The sequence below is a fragment of the Cheilinus undulatus genome, linkage group 21 (genome assembly GCF_018320785.1).
Source record: "Cheilinus undulatus linkage group 21, ASM1832078v1, whole genome shotgun sequence".
Lineage (NCBI taxonomy): Eukaryota > Metazoa > Chordata > Actinopteri > Labriformes > Labridae > Cheilinus > Cheilinus undulatus.
In genome coordinates this window covers 41530634-41554155 of record NC_054885.1, presented here as the reverse complement: position 1 = coordinate 41554155, position 23522 = coordinate 41530634, and the positions used below count along the sequence as shown (strand labels likewise).

Below are 23522 nucleotides of genomic sequence, written 5' to 3'. Positions count from 1 at the left end.
ACGGGCTCAGTGAGTTGGGGCACCATCGATAAATGTCCTCTGTCGGGTACATAAATAATTCTATCTAGGCCATTTTTGTGAATTGGTGCTTACATAAGACATCTATGTATTCTTTTTTGGTGCAGTATTCACTCACACATCTGCATGTGCAACAGTGTGCTATGGGCATTGTGCAATACTATATTCAACACGGCACTTTATAATCTTTGACAGTAAAGTGCAACAAAAACAACATATACCTTATATTTCTGTGCAGTAATTTCGGCAATGTGCAATATAACGAGAACCTGAGCTCCCAGGCAGCTAGCACTCTGCACTTTTAGCATTTGGCACTTTAGCACTATGGCACTTTAATTAGCACTAGCACTTTATAATTCACTGTGTATAATTACCATGGTCCCCCACTCCCAGCCCGTTTTTATTTTGGACTGTTTGTCATTTAGGCTGTCTACGGTTTATGTATGTTGATTGTCTTTTAATACGCTGTGTGTGTTTTATTCCTATTACTGATGTCTGTTTTTGTTTTATGAAAATCTCATAAATCTCATAAAAATCTCATAAAATCTCAGAGTGCTGAGGGTGAGAAATGGAAGTCGAGTGATAGTGGCCACTGTGAGATCATTTCCACTAAACAGTCCGGTTCAGTTTGGTACGACTTCTTTTTCATTTTCAGTTTTTATCATCAAAGGTTGGAAAGGGACTCAAAAAGACACTCTGTCCACCTTTTTTTGGCGCCCTTACATCCATGTCTGCATCGATGCAGAATTGTCTACATCTGCATTAATTCAGAATCACCTGTCTTCCCTGTGATGCATCACGGAAATACTTATTTTCTTCACCACTAGTAACTGGACGGACTGGGACTATTTTTATAGTTGTTAAACGTAATCTGTTGTCATTAGATGTCCTGTCACTTTAGACATTAATTTAACATTTAGTTGATCTGATTTTTAAATCTATGTTCAGGGTCAGAGGAAGGAGTCTGGGGTGGGGTCTGGATTATATCCATCACTACCTGAATGCTTGTATTTACTGTAACAGTCCAGCTTCATCTTGTGTCTTTATTAACGCTCCGTTACGACTCTAAACATTTCTATGAACACGTTCTATCAGCTGAGGATCTGGACTGACCAGGGTTAACATAGTCAACAGTAGTAGTCATCAAAACAGCACTTTTCAGCTGAAATAAAGCTATTTACTGATTATTCCGCACTGATTTCTGTCACTCATCTTTTCTTCAGACTCACGTTGACGGTGACGTCACACACATAGCCTCAACAGTCCAACAGGTGTCTGTGGAAACACCGACTATTTGGGGATTTAGTATACCAAACTGTACCCAATCAGACTGGACCTCCTGATGGAATCGTGGCCTATGAGTACTCGTTCCCATCCCTGTTACAGAGCTCTTCTCAACAGTTCTAAAGCCAGCATCAATCATATTTCCAAAGGTCTCTGGTGCTCTAAACCCAGTGATATCTGCACTAGATTCTTCAGTGCTTTTCTTTCATATTGAGTGTCACAGACATGAGAGACAATGTAGGCATGTCTGTGTCTCCTCTGATCAGCCCATTCAGAGGCTGTGGCAACACTGGGCACCAAAGCCAGATGAAGGTGTGAGGGTCCCCTCAGGACTGCTTGTAGTCCTAGGTCAGGCCTGAGCATTCAGGGTGCTTGGATGTTTGGTGTAAAAGACATGACAGTTCTTAGCTGTCCAACTTTTCTGTGACTGATAGACATCACTACAGGTGCCCATTTAAAAGCTGTGCCCCAGAAAAAATGGCAGAACCCATGTGCGAGATAGACGTGTAATTTGTTGCTCCGTCTCAATCGGCCTGAAATCAGCCCCCAAATTGAGAATTTCAACTCGCTAACTTGTACAGCAGGCAGATGGGCGGGAACAAGGCACGTAGAGGTCAGAAGAGTTCGAAAAATCAACCAACTGGACAATTTACAACAACGAAAGACCAAATGGAGACCCCCGTCGATGAAGGTGGCGCTACGCTAACTAGCAATGAAGCTAGGGAACCCGGAGACGAACTGTTTCGTGAAATCTGCTCCATCTCCAAAGACCTCCGTGATTTCAAAAGCGACATACACACAGCTATCTCCGAACTCAAGGGAGATTTAAGGAAGGACCTAAAAGATGAGATGACGACGCTAAAACAAGAGCTTAACCACAAGCTAGCAGAAATGGGGACGGCACTTCGAGATCAGGCTGGGGCTATTGCAGAGGCAGAGGAGCGCATTTCCGAGGTTGAGGCTAGCGGCTCCGTAACTAAAGAGACCCTGCTCTGTCTGCTAAAAGAACAACGCAAACTGCAGCAAAAGGTGACCGACCTGGAAAGCAGGTCCAGAAGAAACAATATCCGGATGTATGGTGTGCCTGAGGACGCTGAGGGTGACTCCATGATAAAGTTTGTGGAAAATTTACTGACCAAGGAGCTTCCCTTACCTGAAGGTATGTCTCTCAAAATTCAGCGTGCTCACAGAGCTTTGGCTCAGAAGCCGGGACCTGATGCTACCCCACGGTCCATTGTCATAAACTTTCTCCAGTTTGATGTCAAAGAAACTGTCCTCAAACTAGCTTGGAAAAAGAAAGTCTTCATTAACAACAAGCAGGTTTTTTTTGACCATGACTACGCCTATGAGGTCATGGAGAAGCGTAGAGCTTACGGAGGAGTTAAAAAAGCACTCAGAGAACAGGGTATTCGCTTCCAAACTCCGTTTACGAGGATCCGCATCCATTGGAACACCGGCGCACGGACCTACGAGGATGCACAGGCAGCTACGCTGGAGCTGAAGGCGCGGGGGATTCCCGTAAACACCGCTAGAGAGGAGCCGGGTCCCAACTTCGAGGAGCGTGTACTGGAGGCGTTCCCATGACAACAGACAGACGCAGGAGGCAGAGTGAGACGAATGGAGACGCGAGTGAGAGATAAGCTGCAGGAGTTTAAGAGGGCTTCCAAACAGTAAATGATTGGTGTTCATACGGTAAAAATAACTGAATACAACGGACATAACAAGGTAACTGTAGATGTTATTCTGTCCTCTCATTTAAAAGTAATGTAAGGTGCCGACTGAGCAAGCAAACGTTATGGCTTTATGCTGGACTCATCTAGAGATTGTGGAATGTACATGCTGATCAGTCATTCCACCACTAGGGAGGGCCCCAACCACTCGGGGGGTCATAACCCTCCACCTTCCAGCAGGGACTTCAGAGGGACAATGGTCCCTCTACTCTGGGAAGCCTACACTTCTGTTCTAATGTTCCTGAATTTATGTTATTGTTCTATATTACAAGCAGGGGAGATCTGGTTCTCTATTTTCACTGTGAGTGATTTGCATTTGAGGAGTTCATCAACACAGGCATACAACGTCGCGTTCAAACCTGATCATTTGGTGACTGATAGGATATGGTAAAGTTAATTTCATTAAATGATAACTGTCTTCTTAGTCCAACCAAACAATTCAAAATTCTTACAGAATTAAAGAGAGAAAATATAGACATTGCATTCTTGCAAGAAACTCACATGACGGGAAAAGATCACGAAAAACTTAAAAGACGGGGATTTAAATATGTGTTTGCTTCATCAAATGGATCAAAACACACGAGAGGGGTTGCCATACTGATTTCTGGGGGAATAATATATGAACATATATGTACAACTAGTAATAAGGAAGGCAGATTCATAATGATAAAGGGAAGAGTTGACGGGAATTTATTTACCTTCTACATTGTGTATATTCCCCGGGGTCAGAATCTGATCTTTATATACAAATACTGGATAAGATTGCAACAGAAGCCCAAGGGACTCTCATATGTGGAGGAGATTTTAATACCACTCTGAACCCTCGTCTTGATTCTTCAGGAAATATCAGGAATATCCCAAACCCAGAAAATAAGTAAGAAAATAAACTCGATGATGTTAGAAATAGGACTAATTGATGTGTGGAGACAGCTGAATCCTTCAACCAGGGACTATACCTTCTTCTCATCTCCTCACTCAATATATTCAAGAATTGATAACTTTCTACTGTTTGGTACAGATCTTAATAAAGTGCAACACTGCCATATTGGAACGAGGGATTGTTCTGATCACTGCCCATTATATCTATCCCTAATGACTGCATACAGACAGAAATTTACTCATTGGAGGTTTAACTCTAGCATATTGAACAGACACAGAATTGAACAGTTTGCAAAAGACATATCAGACTACTTAGAACATAATGACAGTGGCGAGGTGTCTCCACCTGTCGTCTGGGATGTCTGTAAAGCGGTAATGAGAGGGAGAGTGATTGCTGTAACATCTTTTCTTAAGAAACAAAGAATGGAAAAACTCAACCGCCTGCAATATGATTTGAAAAAATTAGAAGCAAAACATAAAGACTCGAGGGATCCCAAAATTATTCTAGAAATGACAAGCAAAAGAAACCAGATTGAGGAGATAAACAGACAAGAAATTCAGAAGAAATTAATTTATACTAAACAAAATTATTATGAAGGCGGTAGTAAGTATACAAAATTATTGTCATATAAATTACAAAAACAACAGGCAGATAACACAATATATAAGATAAGAGACCCCGAATCTAAGGAAATTTACCATCAAATGAATGACATTAAAGAATGCTTTAAGAACTATTATGAAAATTTCTACTCACAACCTCACACTGATAATGACCAGAAAATGGAGATGCTATTCAAATCATTAAAACTACCAATTCTTACCGAAGATCAAAATAAAGGACTAGGTTCACAAATAACTAAAGAGGAAATTTATTCAGCCATAGCCAGGTTAAAAAATAACAAGTCCCCGGGAGCTGACGGATTTACGGCTGAGTGGTACAAAAATCTAAAAGATGCTCTGATACCTATTTTACTAAAAACATTCAGCTGGGTTCTGACTGAGGGGGAAATTCCGGATTCATGGAATGAAGCAATTATATCAGTAATACCTAAGGGTGAGAAGGATAAACTAGATTGCACAAATTATCGACCAATTAGTGTTTGAATCTTGACTACAAATTATTTAGTTCAATTATTGCTAAAAGACTTGAAAAAATTATACCTGGATTAATTCATTTGGACAAAACAGGATTTGTTTCATCTCGTCAGACACATGATAACATCAGAAGGTCTGTTCATATTATTAGACATATAAATCAAAATAACATACAGGCTATGTTGATAAGCTTAGATGCTCAAAAAGCCTTTGATTCAGTTCGATGGAAATTCTTATTTAAAGCTATGGAAAAATTTGGATTTGACAAAGTAATTATCAAGACAATAGAGGCTCTATACAACAAGCCATCAGCAAAATTGAAAATCAATGGTGAGTTAACTGGCTCTTTTGGGCTTGGGAGATCCTCGAGACAAGGCTGCCCATTAAGTCCACTTTTATTTGCTATTTTTATTGAACCGTTGGCTCAATGGATTAGGCAGAACAACATGATTAAAGGTATAAAAATGGCAGCAGGAGAGCAAAAGCTGGCCTTGTTTGCGGACGATGTCCTCATGTACCTCTCAAGCCCAACAGATTCACTTCCTGAGCTGATGTCTGTGCTGGGGGAATATGGGTCATATTCAGGATATAAACTAAATGAACAAGAAACCCAGGTCATTAACATTCATTACACCCCCCCTCAGTATCTCCGTTTAAAGTATCAACTAGATTGGGATAAGAAACATGTAAAATATTTGGGAATCCTCTTGCCAATTGATTTGTCTAAATTAGAAGAAATGAATTACGGCCCCCTGAAAAAGCAAATTATTTTTGACATTAACAGATGGAATTTAATCCCTTATCTTAATATAAGTTCACGCATCGACTCAGTTAGGACGAACATTTTACCAAGACTTCTTTACTTATTTCAATCAGTGCCTATTGAAAAACCAGAACAGTACTTTTCAGAGTGGGATAAAATTATTTCACGATTTATTTGGGCTGGGAAAAAGCCAAGAGTAAGATATAAAATTTTGTAACTATCTAAGGAGAGAGGAGGATTGGCCCTTCCATGTCTAATGGATTATCACAGAGCCGCTCAATTGAGACCATTGATTGGATGGTGCAAGCCCAATTACAGATCTAGATGGAAAGAGACAGAGAGCTCAATGGGGAAAGGACTCCCAGTTAATACGTTAATAGGAGACCCCACGTTAATTAGTCATTTGACAGACTCTGATAACCCATATATAATTAGTTCATTAAAAACATGGAGGGGACTAGTTAAAAAATACCAACTGGAAGGTAAAGTTGAAATCTTAAAGTGGTTTGCCTATGACCCGGAGTTCTTACCCAGCAAACACGACACGAGGTTCAAAGAGTGGACTGCGAAGGGTCTTACAACATACTCCACACTTTTAAAAAAAGGTACAATGTTAAGCTTCCAGGACCTTAAGGACAATAATAATCTACAAAATCAGGACCATTTTAGGTATTTACAAATCAGAGACTTTATTAGGAAAAAAAAATTAATAAGGATGACACGACAATTGGAGACGAAATTCTGGATATTTTCTAAAAAGCCTACAATGATGGCACCTACCAAAGAATCATTTCTAGACTATATCGGGCTCTCCAGAATTTAAAGGGAGACCATACTCTGGACATTAAATCAAGATGGGAATCAGAGGGCACTATCATGATAACAGTGGAGGAATGGGACAGAATCTGCAGACAGCAACGGTTGATAACAAGCTCTCCTTCATGGAGGGAATACAGCTGGAAGAACGTGACCCGTTTCTTTTGTACCCCAGCACAGAAAACTAAGTACTCTGATCAGACTACTTGCTGGAGGTCCTGTGGAAGTACAATAGCAAACCATTTTCACATCTTTTGGGATTGCCCCTCTATGGCTCCATTTTGGAGATGTGTCCACGGCGTCCTGGAGGACGTTTTTAGCTTTAAAATCTGCTTTAACTTTAAAACCATGTACCTCAACGACTTAGAAGAACTTAAATGTGCAAACAGAGACAAATGTTTATTGAGACTATTGTTAGTAGCAAGCAAGAAGGCTGTGACCAGAAAATGGCTGAAAAGAGACATACCTATTTTAAATGACTTTGTTTTATTATTTTTTTGTTTTATTATTGTTTGTATCAAAAACAACAATAAAAAGTAAATTAAAAAAAAAAAAAAAAGCTGTGCCCCAAGCCCGACATTCACCAAACCTTTCTTACAACATGGTACGACACGCTGTTCAGTGAATCAGCTCTGGTTCCTGGTTTAGTTATTTATTTATTTTTGGGCCTTTTCAGGCCTTTATTAGATAGAGGAGGACAATGGCTAGATTTAGAAACAGGGAATAGAGTGGGGCGAGACATGAAGGGCCACAGGCCGGATTCGAACCTGGGCCGCCTGCATGCATGGGAAGTGTCTTAAACCACTTGACCACCTGCGCCCATATTATTTTTTTGTGTTTATCATACAACCGCACAGCATCAGGGAAATGTTTAAGATTACAACAATGTTTAAAAGCAAGGCCACAAGACTGATTTTTTTTTTTTGTGTGTGTGTTTGAGGCGGAGGAGTCGGTGCTGAGCGCTCTCGGTGGCTGTAAGCTTCTCAGAAAGATGTCGAAGCGGGAGACTGAGATGGAGAATGAGCTGGCCATGGAAGAACTCGCTCAGAAGTTTGAGAACCTCGCACGTGGTCAGACACATTTTAATATCTCTGATACATAAAAACACATCTTTGTGAGCTTCTTTAACCAGGATAATAAACATATTAACACTGAAAACCCCAAAAATGCTCAATTCAAACACTCGTCAGCCTTAGGGCACACTCACACTAGGCCATCCGTAGCGTGCCGTATTCTAACCGTGCTGAAGCCCATCGGACCCCCTCCCTTGTCCCCCCTTTGGCCCGCACTCACACTGCTCAACGCATCCAGGCCTGAGCACGGACACGTCACAGGTATTTCACTAGACCTGGGATCAGTAGCCACGTTAACTATACAGAGCCCAGTGAAGAGAAAGGGAGAGGGAGAAAGCGGTTCATAGCGAAGAGTTATCGTTCACAACATATAATCTGGAGCCTGATCAGAGTTCCAAACTCTTCTGCTGAATGAAAGCCGACACTGTAACTCGTATGAACCCCTACAGTTGTTCTTCTGCGTGTCTGTGTACTATCTGAATTCCCCTGGCACTCCCTTATGTGCCATGAACAGTGCCATCTCTCTGTGTAATTTTGGATGCCTTTCACCAAACAAGCTCTCATGTCACCAGACAGCTTGTGTCCAGAGCAGGAATAAATGTTCAGATAAAAGATTTTTTACCGCAACAAGAGCAAATTTAACCATCTGATGAGAGCTGAAAGTGAAAACGCCACAGGATTAATAAATGATGTTCCGTTCAAACGTCAGCGATCAAGACCACAGTTTCACTTCTTGATAACATGAAATAGAATTAAAGGTAAATTAATTCAGTGGATGATAGTTTGGTATTATAATTTTATAATCTGAGAGGTTAAATCAGCCGTGTGATTAACCCCGGCACACACTTGTCCACGCAATTGGCACTCCCCTTTAGGCACAGAGGTTGGAGGGTGGTTGTTATTCTGTGAGCTGCTGTTTGTGACTCAATCAAGGGAAGAAGATTTATTTCTCTAACCAAAAAAATCCTCTCACAGTTGTTAAAGCCTGAATTTTCTAGAAACTGGTCAGAAATGTGGACTGGACTGGGATCCATTAGAACCAGGTTGTAGTGGAGCTGTGTGAAGTTAAATTCCTCAGCTCTTATAAAGTCCTTGTAACTTGTTGAAATACAACGAGACAAAATTTATAGGACTCTCTATCTTTCCAAAAATAATCCTGCTGTCTCTAGCATGCAGCTGCTACCTCGTGCGCTCTGTGCTCTGAGGCTGGTCCTTCTGTTGTTACTTCACATTACGTCACATTCCCGCGCTTGTGCTCCTTCATTTGATTGCACTCACACTGGCCAAACCTACTGGACTTTAGGCTGAAATGGGCCCAGGCATGGTACAGATGGCCTAGTGTGACTGCCCTCTTAACCACTATCCTGTTTCTCCAAACTCACTGTGTGTGTGTGTTTGTCTTCAGATGTGTTCGGAGAGTGTTATCAGAACAGTGAGAGTCAATCCTTCATTCTTCTTATAAGTAAATCGCCAGTGTGGGGCGGAGCTACATGTCTTCAGATGGCGACAGCAGCAGACGCTCGTCTGTTCTTCAGCCATGATGGCGTCCAGGTACACATGATGACTTCCTACAGGTTTAACAGGATGATGTTTAAGCATGACTACAGAAATCTGATTTATGTATGATTTTCAGTGTTAGATCAGGAGTGTTGGTGTTAGCCTGCTAGCTAACATTGACCTCCTTTTGGAGCTGGAAATATCTGAGTAGGTAGGAGTGTGAGACGAGATTTGGGATGAGACAGAGGTAGTGGACATGTGCAGCTATACAGGCTAGCACTGCTGTTCATGAATGGGAGAGCTTGGCAGTGACTAAAATTAATGCAAAGCCAATCGAGACGTGCAAAAACTCTACCAGCAGCCATTGTTTTTATCACTCACCTAACCTGTAATAATAATAATAATAATAATAATAATAATAATGATGATGATGATTTTTATTATTATTGTAAATATTATTATTATATTATAATAATTTATTGCTGTTGTTGTTATTATTTATTGTCATTATTATTAATAATAATATATTGTTGTTATTATTTTTTATTGTTACTAATATTATTATGATTATAATAATTATTATTATTATTATGATTATTATTATCATTATTATCATTATTATTTTTTATATTCTTTTGTTATTAATATTTTTTATTGTTGTCATTATTATTTTTGTTATTATATATATTATTATTATTGTGGGAGTAGCAGCCTAAGCAGGGAAGCCCAGACTTTCCTCTCCCCGGCCACTCCGTCCAGCTCTTCCCAGGGATCCCAAGGCATTCCCAGGCAGGCCTGGAGACATAGTCTCTCCAGCGTGTCCTGGGTCTTGCCCCGGGTCTCCTCCCAGTGGGACCTGCCCGTAACACCTCACCAGGGAGGTGTCCAGGAGGCATCCGGACCAGATGCCCGAGCCACCTCATCTGGCTCCTCTCAACGCAGAGGAGCAGCGGCTCTACTCCGAGTCTCTCCAGGATGGCTGAGCTTCTCACCCTATCTCTAATGGAGAGCCCAGACACCCTGCAGAGGAAACTCATTTCGGCCACCTGTATCCACAATCTTGTTCTTTCGGTCACTACCCACAGCTCGTGACCATAGGTGAGGGTGGGAACATAGACCGACCGGTAAATTGAGAGCTTCACCTTTCAACTCAGCTCTTTCTTCACCTTGACAGACCGATGCAGAGACCAAATCACTGCTGACGCCGCACTGATCCGCCTGTCGTTCTCCCACTCCATTCTTCCCTCACTCGTGAACAAGACCCCGGGATACTTGAACTCCTCCACTTGGGGCAGGATCTCATTCCCAACCTGGAGACGGCATTCCACCCTTTTCCAACTGAGGACCATGGCCTCAGATTTGGAGGTGCTGATTCTCATCCCAGCCGCTTCACACTCAGTTGCGAACCGTTCCAGTGAGAGCTGGAAGTCCCGGTATGATGAAGCCAACAGAGCCACATCATCTGCAAAAAGCAGAGACCTAATCCTGAGGCCACCAAACTGGACCCCCAAAACACCCTGGCTGCACCTAGAAATTCTGTCCATGAAAGTTATGAACAGAACCGATAATAAAGGGCAGCCCTGGCGGAGTCCAACACGCACCGGGAACGAGTCTGAGTTACTTCCGGCAATGCAGCCCAAGTTCTGACACCGGTCGTACAGGGACCGAACTGCCCTTATCAGGGGGTCCGGCACCCCATACTCCCAGAGCACCCTCCACAGATTCCCCAAGGGGCACAGTGAAATGCCTTCTCCAGGTCCACAAAACACATGTAGACTGGTTGGGCAAACTCCCATGCACCCTCTAGGACCCTGCCAAGAGTGTAGAGCTGGTCCACTGTTCCACGACCAGGACGAAAACCACATTGCTCCTCCTGGATCTGAGGATCGACTATCTGACAGACCCTCCTCTCCAGGACCCCCGAATAGACCTTACCAGGGAGGCTGAGGAGTGTGATCTCCCTATAATTGGAGCACACCCTCCAGTCCCCCTTCTTAAAGAGGGGAACCACCACCCCAGTCTGCCAGTCCAGGGGCACTGTCCCTGATGTCCACGCGATGTCGCAAAGGCGTCAACCAAGACAGCATCAGAGCCTTGAGGAACTCAGGGCGGGTCTCATCCACCCCCGGGGCCCTCCCACAAGAAGCTTTTTGACCACCTCAGCAACTTCAGCTCCAGAGATAGGAGAGCCCACACCCGAGCCCCCAGATTCTGCTTCCTCACTGGAAGGCGTGTCGATGGGATTGAGGAGGTCTTCGAAGTATTCCTTCCACCGACCTGCTACATCCTGAGTTGAGGTCAACAGCGTGCCATCTCCACCGTACAAGGTGTTGACAGCGCACTGCTTCCCTCTCCTGAGACGCCGGATGGTGGACCAGAACCTTCTTGAAGCCGTACTCCATGGCCTCTCTGAACTCCTCCCATGTCCGAGTTTTTGCCTTAGCAGCCTCTGAAGCCGCAAACTGCTTGGCCTGTCAGTACCTGTCAGCTGCCTCTGGAGTCCCACAGGCCAAAAAGGCCCAAAAAGACTCCTTCTTCAGCTTGACGGCGTCCCTCACCGCCGTGTCCACCAGCAGGTTCAAGGGTTACTGCCACGACAGACACCAACCACCTTACGGCCACAGCTCCTATCAGCCGCCTCGACAATAGAGCTATGGAACACGGCCCACTCGGACTCAATGTCCCCCGCCTCCCCCCGGAATGTGGTTGAAGCTCTGCTGGAGGTGAGAGTTGAAGCATCTTCTGACAGGGGATTCCGCCAGACGTTCCCAGCAGACCTTCACCATACGTTTGGGCCTGCCAGGTCTGACCGACTTCCTCCCCCACCAGCAGAGCCAACTCACCACCAGGTGGTGATCAGTTGACAGCTCCGCCCCTCTCTTTGCCCGAGTGTCCGGGACATGTGACCTTGAGCCTGATGATATAACTACAAAGTCGATCATCGAACTGCGACCTAGAGTATCCTGGTTCCAAGTGCACACGATGGTGTTCATTATAGACATTCCATGACGAATACAGAAGTCCAACAGCAAAACACCACTCAGGTTCAGATCAGGGGGGCCATTGCTCCCAATCACCCCCTTCCAGGTCCACTGTCATTGCCCACGTGAACATTGAAATCCCCCAGCAGAATGAGGGAGTCCCCAGAAGGAGCGCTCTCCACCGGCGTCCCTCTGGGCGAGGGAGATTGGAGTCCCTCGCGTTGTTCCGCCATATGAGGTTTAGAGCCACACTTTGTCTGGTCCTTCACCTAGGGCCTGTTTGCCTTGGGAGACCCTACCAGGGGCATAAAGCCCCCTGACAACTTAGCTCCTAGGATCATTTGTACACACAAACCCCTCCACCACGATAAGGTGGCAGCTCAGGGAGGGGGTGATTATTATTATTATTATTATTATTATTATTATTGTTAGAACATTTTCTTTGCGTCTGTCGCCAACATATGCAGCCAGCATGTGTCAGGATGGATCGATCAGTCCTGAGACGGTCATGGCTGTGAATGATCATCAGTCAATGATCCTGTTGTCTCTGTGGTTAATCAGCTGCTTGTTATCTTGGTCAATTTACTGATCAATGGTCTTCGTGAAAGTTCATACACATATGTAATGGGTAATTTTAACCCGCTGGCTGTTTGAGAGATCCCTGGTGGTTCTGGGTTAACGGCAGCTTGACCTTAGTCATAACTGAAGGTATAAGAAACTGTTGTTGACCATCCTACTCTGTGTTCAGTCTTTGCTATCTCAGATCTGGTGGGGGGACATGGATAAGGACACGGAGGTCTGGAGGCTCCTCTTGACGTTCTTCATACCCCCCCTCATTTACACAGACCTCATCAGCTTCAGGTAGGTGTGTGTCAGCGTGATTGTTGTGTTTTGATGGGATTCATTCTTTCCTCAGGTCCGTTTGTGTCCTTAGACGTGTTTGAAATAGAAAATAGTGTTTCTCTGTAAGGAACCAAACTGCAGAGCCAGCAGCATAGTTAGTATATGCTGGACCCTGAAGCAGATGTTTTCATGGCGCCGTCCACCTCGCCTCAGACAGACGACCACACCGTTCACACAAACATGCGCCCAAACATATGTACTATTCTACAGATGACGATTATTGCCACCGTGCAGAAAAACACCATAAAAGTCATCAGAAGCAGCCTCTGATCAGCACCACGGACAGCAGCTGCATCCTCCCATTTATCCATGCTGATGTTAAGGAGCTCCCGAACCCTCTTACCATAAAAGTCTGAACCACATCAGCCATTGAGTCACTGACAGGGTTCTGGAGTCCTGTCTGCAGTGTCTCTACTGAACTCAAAATTTAATACGTGTGTTTTTTATGTGAAGAGAAGTGAGGAGGAGCAATGTTGGACTCAATATTAAAGTGTCTTGATCAAGCGGCAACCTCCGGGCCTGAAAAATGAAGCCAGTGCAGAAGTGCAACAAATTGCAATACCGTGAGTGTCCACTTGAGGCTGGCTGCAGGAACACCGGATGTCCCATCTGGACATCTGTTAAACAGCCTGGTTTTTACACTAAAATAAGCTGGTTTACAGCCTGGTTTTTACACTAAAATAAGCTGGTTTACAGCCTGGTTCTAAAAACCAAACGTGCCTCATTAGCTAGTGTCTTCATGTGCTCTTACTGTACAGGGGGTGGATTTTTTTTGTTCCACAATGGTTTAGGTTATATTTAGCATAAACCTCACTGCAGACTGATTGGAGCGTCTCATTTGACTGACAGATAGCTCGACAGGCAGAGGCTACGTTTCTGTTAACCTGAATGCTAGCTAGCTAGCTAACAGGAAGTTGCACTTAGTGGGCGGGCCGTTAGGTTGATCAAAGTTCGGTTGAGACCACAATTTCAATATGGAAGCCTCCGCGGATTGGCTTCAAGAGCTGTTTGAGTCTGCCTATTGTAAGCAGACGGCTGACATCACACTGGGTTTGTCCAATTTTTTCTACAGTCTATGGTCTTGATCTGCTGATCAGCCTTGTTTTGCTCTTATCAAATGGATGAAAATGGCTGTTTGTGTTTCAGGAAGGAGGAGGAGCTGATTTCTAAAGGTGATGTCAAAGACTCTGACGTCATGAAAGAAAGTGACAAAACCAGGATCCCCCTCTCCACCATCAGGCATGAGTCCTAATTCATAAACAATATTTTAAAAAACTTCATATAATGCAGTAGTACATATTCTGATACAGGGTCTGAAGTTCTGTGTGAAGCACCTGAGCGCTAACGCTTGATCACTCCTCATTTCACACCTGCCAAAGGTGTGTGAGGAGAGAGAGAGCTCTAATGATTCACACTTAAATCAAGCTTCTGCTTTAATCACTGTCATTTCCTCAACTGTGTAAATGTTTGTGAAATGACAAACTGAGACTTTCAGGAATTTAAGATTTTGTGCACAAAAACACACCAAAACTCAGGCCATTAAAAAAAAAAAAAAAAAAAAGTAAAAATTAATCTGTTTGAGCCTTTAAAGAATCTCCCCGAGTTGAAAAGTGAATGTCAGGCCCTGACATGTAAAACTCACTACAGTTGTCAACATTTTAGATGGTTTCATACTTTTTCAATAACAGGTGATTTAAACAATACAACAGCCAGTGGTTTTTGTGGTCAACGTGTTTGTGTCGCTGTGTGAACGACATGAAGCCAATAGTGCCTGCGCAAAGACGCACAATGGATGCACAGATTCGGCCACATGGTTATTTCTGGGAAAAAATCCTCCCTCATTGAAACAAGCGTCTAATTCACACACACTGGCACCAACAGATGAGCACAGTTAGAGGGAGGTGGAGGTTGTGACGCTGTTAAATTCAGCTCACTAAAGTCCCTCACTGAGGAACCCTCCACGGCTAGAATCCACCCACATCTGGCAGCTGTCACTATCAGACCCTGCCATCAGTGTCTGCTGTTGCGTTATGTAGTAGTCAGACTTTACATCTCTCACTTATGAGGCCCCATGGAGGGAGAATCTCTGGGCTACCGTACCAGCTAGGCTGAGCTTTAATGATCTTCTGTTCACAGAGCATATTAGAGAAAACAGGAAAACTCGCCTGGGATGTTTGAGCGCACAGAGAGGTGGAAAACACCGTAGAGGGAACAGTGACCCTAACCCTGGTCAATACTTTACATTTTATATTTCTGCACATTTTTGCACGTTTTTTGTTTCAAGAACAACTTTTGTGTTTTATTGAATATTTTGTACCCCCCCCCCATGACCTATTTTTCTTTTAATATCTCAGCTTTCATGGATGTGTTTTTGACCTTTAGAGCTTCCATACAGTTTGACCCAAAATCATTGATCCTGTTTTTGGTTGCAGTAAGAAAAACCCAGAGGAGTGTGAAGCTTTAAATAAAAACGTGGAAGGTAGGTTGGCATCTTTATCTAGCAGATTTTAATGCTTTCTTTATCAGCCATGTTTATCCACAGGATGCACTGTTAAGGGTTAGTATGATTCAGTATGGTATATGAAGGAACCATGGCATGTAAATGTTGGCTTTGTTTGAATCGTTTTCAGACCCTTCTCCTCCTAAGTCTAAACAGTCATTCTTGGTGTCTCGGTGGAAACAGTTCTGGTTCGCCCCTGTCACCTCCTTCCTCAGTAACGTGCTGATGTACTTCCTGTTCCTCTGCCTGTTTGCTTACATTCTGCTGGTGGACTTTAAGCCCCCTCCTCCTAAAGGCCCATCCATCTCAGAGTATGTGCTCTACTTCTGGGTCTTCACCTTCATGTGTGAGGAGATCCGACAGGTGGGCTATTCTTTGCTACATATGTCACTAATATGCTACATATGTCACTCATATGCTACATATGTCACTAATATGCTACATATGTAGCTAATATGCTACATTATATCGCTAATATGCTACACATGTCACTAATATGCTGCATATATCACTAATATGCTACAAATGTCACAAATATGCTACATATATCACTAATATGCTACACATGTCACTAATATGCTACAAATGTCACAAATATGCTACATATATCACTAATATGCTACATATATCACTAATATGCTACATATATCACTAATATGCTACACCTGTCACTCATATGCTACATATGTCACTAATATGCTACACCCGTCACTAATATGCTACATATGTCACTAATATGCTACATATGTCACTAATATGCTACAAATGTCACAAATATGCTACATATATCACTAATATGCTACACATGTCACTAATATGCTACATATGTCACTAATATGCTACAAATGTCACAAATATGCTACATATATCACTAATATGCTACATATATCACTAATATGCTACACCTGTCACTCATATGCTACATATGTCACTAATATGCTACAAATGTCACAAATATGCTACATATGTCACTAATATGCTACAAATGTCACAAATATGCTACATATATCACTAATATGCTACATATATCACTAATATGCTACATATGTCACTAATATGCAACATATTTTACTTACATGCTACATATGTCACTTATATTCTACACTCCACTAATATAATACATTTGTCACAAATATGCTACATGTGTCACTCGTATGCTACATATGCCACTCATATGCCACACATGTCATTAATATGATACGTATGTCACTAATATGCTGCACATATCACCAATATGCTACAAATGTCACTAATATGCTACATATGTCACTTATATGCTACACCTGTCACTAATATGCTACATATATCACTAATATGCTACATATTTTACATACATGCTACACATGTCACTAATATGCTACACATGTCACTAATATGCTACATATTTTACATACATGCTACATATGTCACTAATATGCTACACTCCACTAATATAGTACATTTGTCACTAATATGCTACATGTGTCACTCATATGCTACATATGCCACTCATATGCTACACATGTCACTGATATGCTGCATATATCACTAATATGCTACACATGTCTCTAATATGCTGCATATTTTACTTACATGCTACATATGTCACTAATATGCTACATATATCACTAATATAGTACATTTGTCACTAATATGCTACATATGTCACTCATATGCTACAAATGTCACAAATATGCTACATATATCACTAATATGCTACATATATCACTAATATGCTGCATATATCACTAATATGCTACAAATGTCACAAATATGCTACATATATCACTAATATGCTACACATGTCACTAATATGCTACATATGTCACTAATATGCTACAAATGTCACAAATATGCTACATATATCACTAATATGCTACATATATCACTAATATGCTACATATATCACTAATATGCCACACCTGTCACTCATATGCTACATATGTCACTAATATGCTACACCCGTCACTAATATGCTACATATGTCACTAATATGCTACATATGTCACTAATATGCTACATATGTCACTAATATGCTACAAATGTCACAAATATGCTACATATATCACTAATATGCTACACATGTCACTAATATGCTACATATGTCACTAATATGCTACAAATGTCACAAATATGCTACATATATCACTAATATGCTACATATATCACTAATATGCTACATATATCACTAATATGCTACACCTGTCACTCATATGCTACATATGTCACTAATATGCTACAAATGTCACAAATATGCTACATATGTCACTAATATGCTACAAATGTCACAAATATGCTACATATATCACTAATATGCTACATATATCACTAATATGCTACATATGTCACTAATATGCAACATATTTTACTTACATGCTACACATGTCACTAATATTCTACACTCCACTAATATAATACATTTGTCACAAATATGCTACATGTGTCACTCGTATGCTACATATGCCACTCATATGCCACACATGTCATTAATATGATACGTATGTCACTAATATGCTGCACATGTCACTAATATGCTAGATATGTCACTAATATGCTACACATGTGACTAATATGCTGCATATAGCTCTAATATGCTACATATATCACTAATATGCTACAAATGTCACAAATATGCTACATATATCACTAATATGCTACACATGTCACTAATATGCTACAACTGTCACTAATATGCTACATATGTAGCTAATATGCTACACCTGTCACTAATATGCTACATATGTGACTAATATGCTACATATGTCACTAATATGCTACATCTGTCACTAATATGCTACACATGTCACTAATATGCTACGTATGTCACTAATATGCTACACATGTCACTCGTATGCTACATATGCCACTAATATGCTACACATGTCATTAATATGCTACATATGTCACTAATATGCTACATCTGTCACTAATATGCTACACATGTCACTAATATGCTACATATGTCACTAATATGCTACACATGTCACTCGTATGCTACATATGCCACTAATATGCTACACATGTCATTAATATGATACGTATGTCACTAATATGCTACATATATCACTAATATGCTACAAATGTCACTAATATGCTACATATGTCACTTATATGCTACACATGTCACTAATATGCTGCATATGTCACTAATATGCTACACATGTCACTAATATGCTACACCTGTCACTAATATGCTACATATGTCACTAATATGCTACACATGTCACTAATATGCTACACCTGTCACTAATATGCTACATATGTCACTTATATGCTACACATGTCACTAATATGCTGCATATGTCACTAATATGCTACACATGTCACTAATATGCTACACCTGTCACTAATATGCTACACCTGTCACTAATATGCTACACCTGTCACTAATATGCTACACATGTCACTAATATGCTACACCTGTCACTAATATGCTACATATGTCACTAATATGCTACACCTGTCACTAATATGCTACATATGTCACTAATATGCTACACATGTCACTAATATGCTGCATATGTCACTAATATGCTACACATGTCACTAATATGCTACACCTGTCACTAATATGCTACACCTGTCACTAATATGCTACATATGTCACTAATATGCTACACATGTCACTAATATGCTGCATATGTCACTAATATGCTGCATATGTCACTAATATGCTACACATGTCACTAATATGCTACACCTGTCACTAATATGCTACATATGTCACTAATATGCTACACATGTCACTAATATGCTGCATATGTCACTAATATGCTACACATGTCACTAATATGCTACACCTGTCACTAATATGCTACATATGTCACTAATATGCTACACATGTGACTAATATGCTACACCTGTCACTAATATGCTACATATGTCACTAATATGCTACACATGTCACTAATATGCTACACCTGTCACTAATATGCTACATATGTCACTAATATGCTACACATGTCACTAATATGCTACACCTGTCACTAATATGCTACACCTGTCACTAATATGCTACATATGTCACTTATATGCTACACCTGTCACTAATATGCTACATATGTCACTAATATGCTACACCTGTCACAAATATGCTACATATGTCTCCATGTGTTGTTGCCAGGCAACCAGAGCAACTGGCAGCAAGAAAGAAGCACTCTTGAGTTATATTTTTGACTTGTGGTGTTTTTTCACAATTAAGTTGACAACATTTGTTGAAACCTGTGAAAACAAAGAAGATGGTCCAGGACACCTCTGAGAGAAAGAAAAAGAAATTTACATCAAGAAAAATCCAAAAAAGTTGAAGAGACCTCAGTCTCAACTACAACTCCTGGCTAGCTTAAAAGCTAACAACAACTGCCAGTCACTGCAACAGAACACTGCCTGATTCAGTAGACCACTGGATGCTACCTACTGAGGTAGCGTGAGGCGGCGCGTATGAACGTAGTGGCCCAGCGCTCCATCACTAGCAGCAAAACAAAGCCCTACACTTACACCAGAAGTGATGGCGTGCCCACAGAGTTTACATCTCTCCCGACAGAGACTCAGAGACTGAAAGGAGAAGGACGCAGAGCAGCACGACACCAGCATGTGAAGAAAGAGTCCTATAGAAGAAGTGCATGTGCGTGAAAACACTGCATCTGGACCAAGAAGTAGGGGTGGGTTCCACACCTCCCAAATTCCTGGGAGATCAAATGTCATGTCTCAAACCACTCTTCATCAAATTAATGATTCAGTATAAGCAGGAAGAGCATAATGGTTCTAAAATCGTGGGATAATTAGATTAGATTCAACTTTATTGTCATTACTCAAGTACAGTACAAGGTAACGAAATGCAGTTTGGCATCTAACCAGAAGTGCAATAAGTGCAATAAATAGCAAGTGCAAGTAGTAGTATTTACAGAAATGTACATATAAAAAAAGATATATGACTTAATTATGATATGTATTAAATAGTTTGTTATAGACATAATTTACAGATATTGAGGTGAGTATATGGGGCACAGATATGTATTTTCAGGATATTATATGCCAAAGAATATAATACAGAATATGTTATGGTGCAATAAACATATACATATATGTTTATATGGATATATATACAGATTAAAGACGTGTTACAGATAGGAACATTCTATACAGATTTAAATACTATGGAAATATTATACAGAGGTGTGACAGTCATGTAAGAGCATGATCAGCAGGGAGGGGGGGCGGTCTAGCAGGGGATGGTGGGGGTCAGTGTGGGGGTCCAACAGGGAATGGGGGGGTCAGCGGGGGGCAGAGTTCAAGAGAGAGACGGCTCTTGGGAAGAGACTGTTCCTCAGTCTGCTGGTCCTCGTCCAGAGGCTCCTGAAGCACCTGCTGGAGGGCAGAGGGGCAAACAGTCCATGGGCAGGGTGAGAGGAGTCCTTAAGGATGCTGCAAGGTGACGCAGACAGTGTTCTCTCTGGATGTCCTCAATTGCTGTAAGAGGAGTCCTCGTGATGCGTTGGGCGGTTTTCACTACCCGCTGTAGCGCCTTGCGGCCTGAAACAGAGCAGTTCCCGTACCAGACGGTGACACAGCTGGTCAGGATCGCACAGCGGTAAAAGTTCACTAGTACGGCTGAGGACAGGTGGTGCTTAATGTCACATCAGTTGAATGCTATACAGTTAAACATGAATAACATCATAACTGACACATAAAAGCACTTTGAGGTCGGTCCCATGGAGCCGTGTGGTGACCACGACTGGACATTAGATGGCACTGTTGCTCCGTGGAAGAATTTTTAGATTAAAAGTGAAAATTCATTTCCCAGCCATTTTAAATGTTACAGGAACAGAAATTATGTCATACTTCATTTTTCCTATCTAAGAGAATGTCTTCTTGAGATATGGAGTCATTCTTGTCGCAGTTCTGCAGAGGAAACAAGGTATTTACGACCACCATCTGGTTTTGTTGTTTGTCCAGAGATAGGAAGCATCCAGAGAGCCGGTGTTAGGGTTTATGATCCAAAGTTCTTAAGGTGTGGAGTGTGCAGCTTTGCTCAGCACTCATGTAGTCACCATGATGGCTGTTATCCACTGCCATCCAATCAGAAATCAGCAACTTTCAAGGCGATTGCCTCCAGAGATCTGTCTTTAATCAGAAGTGTCAGGTTTGACTCCTCCATGACAGGAAGCCCCCTCCTTAGAAATCCAAAGGAATTCTCAAAAGCTGCAGGCCTGAATGGATTTGACTACACAGGCTACTAGGTTACCCTCTTAACTGATTGAGTGCCTTGTGCCAGCGTTTTTGGCCATTTTAAGTCATCTTTGAAGACCCACAGAATATTTTGTACCATGACTCTGAAAACACAGAATAGCTTAAATGAAAGAGCAAACCCTCTATTTCATCATGGAAAAAACCGTTTGCACCTTGTTCCGTTCTTTATTTATTTTAAGTTGAATAGAGGCTAGTTTCACATGAAAAATGCATTTTTGTGAAAGAGAGTCTGTCAAGCAAAACAGTGATTTAAATGTTAAAATTTACCTTAAATGATATAAAAGACATCTGAAAAAATGTATTATAAATGTTATTTTATTGTAAAATAAATACAAAGTACAAAAAAAAAACAGCCTACAACTGGACAGCCTCCACGGGACCCCCCCCGATATGCCCACGTCCTCTCCTGCTTGCGTGTCCTCTGGCACTGCCTGAAAATTACAGAAGTAATATAAAATATGTTATATGGATTATATATGTAATATATAACGTTAACTTACCTCCATCGCTCTGGGACAGAAGTCAAGATCCGCTCTGCTAACTCAGCAGCCATTCATCAGTCTGGGTCAAAAAAGTCTGTCTCTGACGTGTCATCGATGTGTGTATCAAGCTGGCTTTTCTCTCCGACGCACGGGGGAGACCTGGCGGCCTCTTGGCCGGCCAAGGCAGATGAATGGCCGCGCTGATTTCTGTCTGTTTGAGTTAATGACTCGTGCGTGTTCTGACTACGTATCCCAGAAGCCCCAAAATTACTCACAGGGAGCGTGAGAGCGCCCCCTTCTGCCAGCCGCTGAAAAAACACTTTGATGTAGATATACGTCAATGGCATTTAAGCATTGGTTTTTAAATGACAAATATATACGTCAATGGCACTCAATGAGTTAAACATCAGTGCAGCCCACCCAGACTTTCTACAGATCTTTTCTGATAGTACATTAAATCAGAAAAGTCAGCCCTGGTCTGGTGTACCCAGAAATCTCACACACCTTCAGTGTTCAGCCATCGGATGGTTGACCTGTGAAAGCCAACATTAAAGAAGTGGACATTTTCTCTTCTTCACAGATGTTCTGGGAGGGTGGTAAGAGTACGACTCGGAAGATAAAGATCTACATCATGGATGACTGGAACAAGATTGACCTCACCGCAATCTTTCTTTTCCTGCTCGCTCTCTGCTGCAGGTCAGACCTCAGACACGCACACATGAATCAGAAGAGAACCTGCAGTCAAAGTATTGAAACTGAAAAATGTTTCTCCTGCTGCCAAATACTTTACTGGCTTCAGTGTTTAGATCAGGGTTTGTGAATCCAATAATTATCATATACTGTACATCCAACAGCAGCGTGATGGTATTAGGTCAGCTTGGACTCAATTCTGTGAGAAATGTTTCAGCACCTTGTTGAATCTATGCCACAAAGATCTAAAAGAGCCCAACCTGATTTAGGGTGGTGTACCTGATAAGTTTGACCTGATGTGCACTACTGTGTTTTCAGAATGTTCTCCTGGTCATATAAGGTTGGTCGAGCGATGATGGCCCTAGACTTCGTAGTCTTCACCGTTAGACTGCTTCACATCTTCTCCATCCACAGAGTGCTGGGACCAAAGATCGTCATGGTGCGACGGATGGTAAGAAAACTCAAAAATACTGACCAGACAACAGGACGGCAGCAGCTTCAGTCATAGAAACGAGATATTTGACCAGGGCTGCAAGTCAGCTGTTTTTGCCTCTGCTACAGAGGCTAGTGTTGTAGCACTGGT

General features: G+C 41.8%; 1 protein-coding gene across 8 annotated transcripts in view; it reads left to right on the top strand.

Annotated features, from left to right (window-relative positions):
* LOC121503372 (transient receptor potential cation channel subfamily M member 4-like) overlaps positions 1-23522 on the top strand; it is an 85071-nt gene that overhangs the window by 44285 nt on the left and 17264 nt on the right. For 7 of the 8 annotated variants that reach the window (XM_041777736.1, XM_041777735.1, XM_041777737.1 and 4 more), the window contains 6 exons: positions 12888-13000; positions 14189-14281; positions 15475-15521; positions 15673-15905; positions 22830-22945; positions 23258-23390. In XM_041777736.1, coding sequence (XP_041633670.1) covers positions 12888-13000; positions 14189-14281; positions 15475-15521; positions 15673-15905; positions 22830-22945; positions 23258-23390 — 735 coding nt within the window. The remainder of the gene's footprint in view (positions 1-12887; positions 13001-14188; positions 14282-15474; positions 15522-15672; positions 15906-22829; positions 22946-23257; positions 23391-23522) is intronic. The other variant, XM_041777738.1, reaches the window with a different exon arrangement.